Source organism: Chaetura pelagica, unplaced genomic scaffold (genome assembly GCF_000747805.2).
Source record: "Chaetura pelagica isolate M959 unplaced genomic scaffold, ChaPel_1.0 scaffold555, whole genome shotgun sequence".
Taxonomy (NCBI): domain Eukaryota; kingdom Metazoa; phylum Chordata; class Aves; order Apodiformes; family Apodidae; genus Chaetura; species Chaetura pelagica.
Genome location: NW_009953297.1, coordinates 98,405 through 107,920, shown reverse-complemented (window position 1 = coordinate 107,920; position 9,516 = coordinate 98,405). Strand labels below are relative to the sequence as shown.

General features: G+C 50.0%; 1 protein-coding gene across 1 annotated transcript in view; it reads right to left on the bottom strand.

The window, feature by feature from the left end:
* Positions 1–620: 620 nt before the first annotated feature.
* MRPL48 (mitochondrial ribosomal protein L48) overlaps positions 621–9,516 on the bottom strand; it is a 14,398-nt gene continuing 5,502 nt past the window's right edge. Inside the window, exons 2-8 of the mRNA XM_009997980.1 lie at positions 8,592–8,644; positions 8,123–8,160; positions 6,547–6,632; positions 4,974–5,146; positions 3,027–3,129; positions 2,437–2,526; positions 621–695 (exon numbers count right to left, since the gene is read on the bottom strand). Of these exons, the coding sequence (XP_009996282.1) occupies positions 621–695; positions 2,437–2,526; positions 3,027–3,129; positions 4,974–5,146; positions 6,547–6,632; positions 8,123–8,160; positions 8,592–8,644 (618 nt within the window). The remainder of the gene's footprint in view (positions 696–2,436; positions 2,527–3,026; positions 3,130–4,973; positions 5,147–6,546; positions 6,633–8,122; positions 8,161–8,591; positions 8,645–9,516) is intronic.

Sequence of the window (9,516 nt, the reverse complement as noted above, 5' to 3'; positions counted from 1 at the left end):
GGTGGGCAGCTCTGGGGAGAAAGGACCTGGTGGGAAGCAGGGTGACCCTGAGCCCCTTATGTCCTGGTGGGCAAGGAGGCCCATGGGCTCCTGGGGGGGAATCAAGAAAAGTGTGGACAGCAGGTTATGGAAGTGCTCCTGTCCCTCTGCTCTGCCCTGGGGGGAGACACAGCTGGAGAACTGGGACTAGTTCTGGGCTCCCCAGTTCATGAAGGACAAGGAGGAACCAGCCTCAAGTTGTGCCAGGGGAGGTTGAGGTTGGATCTGGGGAACAATTTCTCCCTGGCAAGGGTTGTCAGGGCCTGGCCCAGGCTGCCCAGGGCAGGGGGGGAGTCCCCATCCCTGGAGGGGTTTCCAAGCCCTGGAGATGGTGCTGAGGGACATGGGGCAGGGGTGGCCTGGGCAGGGTTGGGGGAAGGGTTGGGCTGGAGGATCCTCAAGGGCTTTCCCTATGAAAATAATTTGGATGTAGCTTTATTAATACAAGCTGCCTGACAACAGTGGAAATGTCTCCAGTTCACCAAATGATCAGTATGGTGCTGGTGATGTCACCTTATGGAGCAGCCAAAAGAAGAAGCCTCCATGTCCCAGGGGTGGCTGTGAAATGGGCAGAACATTCCTCAGCTCATCTGTGCCAGCAGCTCTTCCAGTTCTGGCCGAGACTTCAACCTGCTCTTGAAATCAGCTTCTGTGTGCTGTGGAGGGAGGGGAAGAAAATAACCAGAATAATCTCTTGAATACTCTTTGAAATCAAGAGAAAAACAAACCTTCTCCCAAAGGGAAACACTTCAGAGTAGAAAAATTAAAGACTTAAATGTCCACTGAGCCCAGGGAAAGCCCTGTGGAAAGTCACTGTGGGCTGGGATCTCGTGGGCAGCTCAGCCTGGCAGGGGGTGGCAGAGCTCTGAGCCTCCTCTGCCATCCAGACTCTGGAGCAGCTGCTGGGGGTGAAGCACAGAGGGCAGCAAGGCAGGGTGGCAGCCACAGACACCCCTGGGTACTGTACAGAGTCTTGTGGACTCCTCCTCACCTGGCTGTTGGAGGAGTGAGCTCAACAAGTCAACTGGACACCCTCAGATCTGCCACTGCCTAGTGCTGTAGCATCTTTCTTGAGGAGACCTGCCACTTCCTCCAGAACTTGGCTGGAGCATCCCCAAGCTCTCATCTCTCTTCTGCTCTGCCAGTATGGGTCTCTCCACAGGGCTTCTGGCATCACAGAATCATGGAATGGTTTGGGTTGGAAGTGGCCTTAAAGATCATCTAGTTCCAACCCTCCTGCCATGGGGAGGGACACCTCCCACCAGCCCAGGCTGCTCCAAGCAGCAGGGCTTGAACAACCTTCCTGTGCAACCTGGGCCAATGTCTCACAGCTAAGAATTTGTTCCTCATGTCTAGTCTAAAACTCCCCTCTTCCAGTTTGAAACTGTTCCCCCTGCTCCCATCCCTCCCTGCCCTTGTCCCAAGCCCCTCCCCAGCTTTCCTGGAGCCCCTTCAGGCACTGGAAGCTGCTCTCAGGTCTCCCTGGAGCCTTCTCTTCTCCAGGCTGAACACCCCAACTCTCTCTCTCAGCCTGCAATGACTTTGCAGGTGGCACAAGGTCACAGTCCTCCCTCCAGAGACAAAGTCATCAGCCGAGAATTAGAAAAGGAAATAGAAGCCCTAGGGCAGAGATGGAGCTGTGACCAAAGCAGAGGAGATTGCTGGACTCAAGAGACCTTTTCCCATACTCCTGGCTTTGCAGAGCTGGAGATAACTAAACATTCTTCAAAGGCTACTTAAGGAGCCAACTGTGTTTTCATGTTTGAATTTACTGGGCTGCCTTCCCTTTCCAGCTACAAAAATCTGAGTCCCTGAAATAAAAAGGACCTTCTGGGACTATTCTGTCTGACTGTAAAGTGACAGAAGTTTAAATCTCCTTATGTCTGGTCCACCAGTGAGTGGAGTTCTGCTCTGATGTCCTCAAAGCTGAGAAAACTGTTGGGCCCTTCTGCAGAAAACAAGCTGAAGCCCTTCCAGAACAAAGTCCATCAAAACAGAGGACAGCATTTGGGTTTCTAGTCTCTCCAGCTGCTTCATGAAGTTCCTGGTGATTCCCTGATGGGTGAAGTGCTGCTCAAGGAAAAGGTTCCCGTCTGCATCACGGGGAATCTGCAGCAGCAAAGAAAAGCAACTTGCAACCTGCCATCTCCTGTGGATCTAGGGGACTGGCTGGGAAGTGATCTTCTGTGCACTAACTGTAGGAGGATAAATGGAAAATGAAACACTCACAAGAATTTAAGATCATGGGATTTGATAGACCAAGTGAGGGCCTGGTTCTGGGAGGTCCAGGAAGTTTAGGCACCTGCCTCAGGCCCAGGTTTGTATTTTCAAAGCAAATTTGTGTCATGCACTGAATCTGCTTCCTAAATGCAAAGGCCTTGATAACATGACACCTACCTCTTTCACCAACAGATGGACCCCTTCGGGTTGGTTGCTCTGAATGATTTCCAGGAGGATCGGAGCAAACGTTGAGCTCAAACCACTGATCTGGAAGAAGAAATGAAAGTGCTGCAGGAGCAGAGCACCACATCCAGCAGGGACTCATTATGACAAGGGGGAATGGATTAAAACTGGAGGAGGGGAGATTTAGGCTGGACATTAGGAAGAGATTCTTGAGTGTGAGGGTGGGGAGAGCCTGGCCCAGGTTGCCCAGGGAAGCTGTGGCTGCCCCATCCCTGGCAGTGTTGAAGGGCAGGTTGGATGGGGTTTGGAGCAGCCTGGGCTGCTGGGAGGTGTCCCTGCCCATGCAGGGGGGTTGGAACTAGATGATCTTTAAGGTCCCTTCCAACCCAAACCATTCTGTGAGTAAATCTGGCTGAAACACAGAACTCAGGAACCCCTCTGCTTCTACTTCTCAAGTAACCTTTAACAATAAATCTAATTAAGACTTTGTTGTGCTTCAATTTATGCCTTTCATTTGTTGAAGGGACTGAACTCCCATTTTTCAGGAATTTTGAAAGCCTGAGATAGGAAACAGCAGCTCCTACCTGGACAACCCTCTGATGGGTAGTGAGGATGGCATCCAGCTGCATTTTGGAACCTCTCTCTTCCAAGTAGAACAGTTCATTGGTTTTGGTGGGCATGGCGTAGCTGCAGGAACCACAGGTCAGAGCTTAGGACAGGGAGGATAGATTTGCACTACTTCACAGAATGAATCAACCTCCAGCAGCACAGAATGTGGAAGGAGATGAAATTTTCATGAGAAATTAATTATGCAAACAATGTATCTTGCAAATCAAGCACTGGCAGAGGCCAGGTGTTTTACTGGAAGGAGGTAAAGGAGAAGCTTGCAGAGCTACTGCCAGCAAAAGCCTGGTTCAGCTACAAACACCAGCCTGAGAACTCTTCCCTTTCTTTCCAGTTGAAGGAGAGCTTTAAAGCAACAGTTCTAACTGAATTTGTAATCTGTTAATCAGGAATAGAGCTAAAATCAAGTGCTGCAAAGCACCAGTCAAAAGACATCATTTTCCTCTCTGGATTTAGCAGGAACATGATCAGGCTCTGCTCTCTGGCTGGCATTGCTCCAGAGAACTCCACATCCCCAGCTGCACAGCATCACTACCAACAGGCTCCAGCCTGCTCCCCACCTTCTGCACTCTAATTTTTGCTCTTAAAAGCTAAATAATTTCTTTCTGTACATACTGATCTCTGCATCCCAAGTCTTTACTGGTATTGGACCTTTGTTGAATGAGTTCAGTGCATTTGGGAATGACAGGTTTGAATTTCCTGGTCACTGTTTCTAAAACCTCAATCATACTAAGGCTTCTCCAATCTCTGTTTTGTGTAAGTAGGAATAATCAGGTAACTCACAGGGTAAATTGTCCCTAAACTTGTATTTTGGTGGAATGTTCCCTCCTTCTGGAGAGACCTCATGGCAGCCTTCCAGTGCCTGAAAGGGCTCCAGGAAAGCTGGGGAGGGACTTTGGACAAGGGCTTATATGAAAGGACATGGGGTGATGGATTAAAGGGGGAAGAGGGGACATTCAGGTTAGACATTAGAAAGAAATTCTGTGCTGTGAGGGTGGGGAGAGCCTGGCCCAGGTTGCCCAGAGAAGCTGTGGCTGCCCCATCCCTGGCAGTGTTGAAGGGCAGGCTGAATGAGGCTTGGAGTAGCCTGGACTGCTGGGAGGTGTCCCTGCCCATGCAGGGGGTTGGGGCTGAGGAATTTGAACTAGATGATCTTTGAGGTCCCTTCCGACTCAAACAGTCTGGGATTCTAAGATCTGTTCAGTCAGTGCTTGAACAACTGCATTTCAGCCTTCCCAATACCAATGAAGCCTGCAAAACTGAACAGACAGAGCAAGAGAGGACCAAAGGACAGAGCACCAGGGAGATGACAGAAGAACTGGATTTACATGAGAGAATCTATCAGAGAGATCAGATTGTGCTTTTATCCTCAAGGTATCAAAGACATTGAAGAGCTGAAGTGTGTCCAGAGAAGGGCAAGGGAGCTGGGGAAAGGGCTGGAGCACATGTCTGATGAGGAGCAGCTGAGGGAGCTGGGGGTGTCCAGCCTGGAGCAAAGGAGTCTGAGGGGAGACCTGCTGGCTCTGCAGCTGCTGAGGAGGTTGGAGCCAGGGGGGTTGGGCTCTGCTCCCCAGAAACAAGCGACAGGACAAGAGGGAACAGCCTCAAGTTGTGCCAGGGGAGGTTGAGGTTGGATCTGGGGAACAATTTCTCCCTGGCAAGGGTTGTGAGGGCCTGGCCCAGGCTGCCCAGGGCAGGGGGGAAGTCCCCATCCCTGGAGGGGTTTCCAAGCCCTGGAGATGGTGCTGAGGGACACGGGGCAGGGGTGGCCTTGGCAGGGCTGGGGGAAGGGTTGGACTGGAGGATCTGAAAGGTCTTTTCCAACCCAAACAGTTCTATGATTCCATTCTATGCCCCCAATGCCAGGTGGCTGCAAGGGATGACAAGCAGAGCTGTGCTCCTCTCACCTTTCGTTCACTCTGATGCGGAGCCGGTTGCAGAGTTTATGCACATACCGAGCAAAGTGCTCCACCAGACACATGTCATAGGAGGTCATCTGGATGTTGACATCTCCATACTCATGTTCAGTCCCAACATTTATCTCTTTCATCTGTACTTTATCCTTTTTCTTCTTTGGAACCTGTTATTATAAAAGAATGAGAAAACAGAAAGCACAGCTGCTTGGAGCAAAACTGGAAATAAAAGGTGTTAACTCCTGCCCACCCAGGGGACCATGCCAGGATATTTTCTTGGGACAAAAGTTTCCTGAACTATGTTGAACAGATCCCAGCTTGTCAGACCACACCTGAAGTGCTGTGTTCAGTTTTGATCCCTGCTCTACAAGGGCAGGCTAGAGAGGGTCCAGAGCAGGGCCACAAGGATGATCAAAGGACTGGAGGACCTGGCAGATGAGGAGAGGCTGAGAACACTGAGTTTGTTCAGCCTGGAGAAGAGAAGGCTTCAGGGAGACCTTATCACCATGTTCCAGTCCTTAAAGGGTGGCTGCCAAGAAGATGGAGACTCCCTATTGACAAGGAGTCCCATGGAAAAGACAAGGGGTCATGGGCACAAGTTGCTCCTGGGGAGATTCCCATTGGACACAAGAGGTGAAAGTTTCCCCATCAGCACAGTCCAACACTGGAATTGTCTCCCAAGGAAAGTGGGACAATGTGGGTAGATTCCCCCACATTGGGCAGTTTGAAGTCTCATCCTGACACCTCGTATCAACTGCAGTAGTACCTGGAAAGGTTGGACCAGATGGTCCTTCAGGTCCCTTCCAACCTGGCATTCTGAGATTCTATGACTCTATGATCTGCACTCACTGTCCCCAACTACAGAACTGGGATGACATTATCTAACAGATATTCTCCAGTTTAACAGTTCAGTTCTTGAATGGCAGTACCACAGAAGTCACAGAGAAAACACGTGCATATCATGATTAATTTCTTCCAGAAGAAACCAAGCAGTAGAAAACAAACTTTTTAATTTCAGTTCCTGCCTTCCAGGCAGCTGCCTAGATGAGATATTGTTTCCTCCTCCCACAAAGTTTGTTCTCTTTCCAAATTTCAGGGAACTGTGTAAAAATGAAAATAAGACCTGCTTACAATATCCTGCAATAATTTGAAATTTGGGTCTTAAAGTCAGCATCAGGAAGAGATTTGCCCCATCCCTAGATGTGTTCAAGGGCAGGTTGGATGGGACTTGGAGCAACCTGGTCTGGTGGGAGGTGTCCCTGCCCACGTTGGGTTTGGAACTAGATGATTTTTAAGGTCCCTTCTAACCCAAACCATTCTATGATTCTGTGATTCCTCCCTCCCCAAATCACTTATTAAGCTAAAAAAGAACACACTGGACAAGAAAGTGTTTATGCTTGAGTTGGGAGCGGGTACTTCATGTGACATAACACTACCAAGAAAAGCAGCAGTAAACCATTACATTATTCCTTTTTGATATGATTCATCAGCCATTCAACATTTAAATCAGGCTGTGAAGAGATGAGTCAGCTGAAAGCAGGCAGAGCAGGGGAGCTGTGATGCCTACCTCCTTGGGGAGCAGGTATTTAAACCTCCCGATCCCGTGCGTAGGTCGGGATTTGTAGTGTCTGTGGCAACTCACGAGTGCATCACCTGAAACCAAAGCAGAATCAACACGTTTCCAGCTGAACAGCAGAACAGCCCTTCACTCAACAAGTATCTGGGTGTTTCCAAAGCCCAAAATCCACAGTGGAGGCAAGGATTTGTCCTCAGCTTTTTTTGATGGGAGGGAAAGGCAAGGTGGGTGTCTGCCTGTGCAGCACAGCAAACCCTGCCAGGGAGAACCACCAGGCTGACAATGTGGGGGCTGAAAGGGACCTTTAAAGGCCATCTAGCCCAGCCCCCCTGCAGTGCACAGGGACCTTCTTGACTAGATCAGGTTGCTCAGAGCATTCTCAAGCCCAACCTTGAGTGTCTCCAGGGATGGGGCCTCCACCACCTCTCTGGGCAACCTGTTCCAGAGCTTCACCACCCTCAGTGGGAAGAACTTCTTTCTTCCTGATACCCAACCTGAATCTCCCCTGCTCTAGTTTAAGGCCATTGCCCCTCATCCCTCCCTGCCCTTGTCCCAAGCCCCTCCCCAGCTTTCCTGGAGCCCCTTCAGGCACTGGAAGCTGCTCTCAGGTCTCCCTGGAGCCTTCTCTTCTCCAGGCTCAACACCCCAACTCTCCCAGCCTGGCTCCAGAGCTGCTCCAGCCCTCCCAGCATCTCCGGGGCCTCCTCTGGCCTCTCTCCAACAGCTCCATGTCCTTCCTGTGCTGGGGACCCCAGAGCTGTTCCCAGCCCTGCAGGGAGGTCTCAGCAGAGCAGAGCAGAGGGCAGAATCCCCTCCCTGGCCCTGCTGGCTACACTTCTTGTGATGCATCCCAGGACACAACTGGCCTCTGGGCTGCAAGTGCACACTGCTTCCTCATGTAAGTCATAGTTGGTTCAGGTTGGCAGTAAGGAAGGAAGAGCTTAAAAGTGACTAATTTCCCAAACAAGCCAAGACTTGTCAGCACAGGTGGATGCTGAGGATACTGATGAAGTGTTACATCTGTCTCCTCTTGTGTGACACACTAGTGTGATGGATCTGAGCCCCACTTAATTTTCCATCCAGTCTTGTTCAAATATTCATGTGCTAAGAAGCCAAATCAAAAGGATATCAGCTTTATCCTTCCTTCTCCAGGGTACAAGAAAACCCTCAGTAACCCTCATTTTAATAAATGAAGCTCAAAACAGCAAAGAAAAACTAAAACACCAAGGATCTAAGCCACTCAGTTACATTTTGCCTCCATATCAAAATCTGATTTAAATGTGACAGCAACTCCAGCAGCTCAATAAATGTTAAAATGGCACCTCAGGGGGGTGTAACTCTGTTCCTGGACACTAATATAGCAAATGGCACCCAGCTGGTGTCACTCCAAGAACAGGGAAACAGAAAAAAAGGGTTAGAAAAAAAGGCATGGAGGTGGAAGAGCTCAGGTTTAACGAGCCCAGTATTGGCTAAAAAAACTTAAAAGGAAACAAAAATGCTGAAATGGGTAATGTTTATTTGGGGTAAATGAAGTTCTGCTTTGCATTGAGTTAATAAGAGGCCTTACCTGCAGCACCCAGAAGGCCTTCTCTGCGTGTTGCTGCACTGTAGGAAACAAAGAGCATCATTAAAAGCTCTGATTTCACCCACTGATGAAAACGCACCAGTATCTGGCCACTGCTCCTAAACAAAGGCTGACTCTTCAAGTCCCTCAGACACAGACAGGTCCTGTCAGCAAAGAGACTTTCTTTTCTCCACCCCCTACAGCCCCTTCAGCTTCATGATTTTGGTTGGCAAAAAGTTATTTTGTCATAATTTATATGTTTTCTGACACTGTCAGAAGAAGTTTTCTACTTTCAGTAGTTTTTCATAGAATCACAGGACAGTTCAGGTAGGGACGGGCCTTCCAAAGTCATTTAATCCAACCCCACGTGCAATGAGAAGGGGCTCAACTGCAAGTGGAACAGGTTGCTCAGTTGTATGCTCAGATTTTGATGCACACACTGTGTTTTACACACTGATTTCAGACAACTCACCTGCTGAGCACAAGCACCTGCTTCAGCCATGCTCCCTTCCTCAAGCACAGCACCTGCAATGAGCCACCACAGGCAAAATGCAAACAGGATGGCAGATCTCAGCGAGTTTCCAGCAGCACTTCCCAGAACACAGCCATGGGAACAAGACTTGAGACCCTCTAAATGTACCAATAACCCTCCCAACCTCTCCACAGCCTCCAGCCACTGTCACTTCCCAGAATATCACCACAACACAGAAGAAAGGGGGGAAGGAGGAGGAAGATCATGGAATGGTTTGAGTTGGAAGCGACCTTAAAGATCATCTAGATCCAACCCCCTACATGGGCAGGGGCTGCAGGAACATTCTCATGCACCTCCTCACTTTGCTTCAGGACCCAACATGCTGGAGACCCTCCTGCCCTTGCTTACAGATTATATTCATCCTTCACACCATCCCACCCCTTTCAGGTTTCAACAGCTGCACCAACCACCCTTGTGCTTGTTCCAGCTCCGCGCAGATGGAAGAAAATACAGTTCATCCATTACCAAAATAAAGCAAAGAGCTTGGGCTGTCACAACCCTCTCTCTGGTCGCTACCCATGTCCCCAAAGAGTGATGAGCAGAGAGAACCAGGGATCAGCAGGTTCCCAAGGGATGTGACAGGACGGGACAGGGACCTTGTGCCACTGGAGGGGTCCCTGGGTGCCTGAGGTGCATTCAAGGCAAAGGAAGGAAGGCAACCCAGGGCATTAACTCGGGGTCCGGCCTGTGTCTCCACAAAAGACACTCTCTTCCCCACCAAAAAAAAACCAAACCCAGAGCCAGGTCGAGCTTGTCCCCTCCTAAAAGTGAGGCTGGACCAGGCCCTCCCCAAGGGCCAAGCCTGTCCCTCCTGACCCCTGCCCCAGGCCTGTCACTTCCCCGAGGACGGGCCTGTGACCCCCCT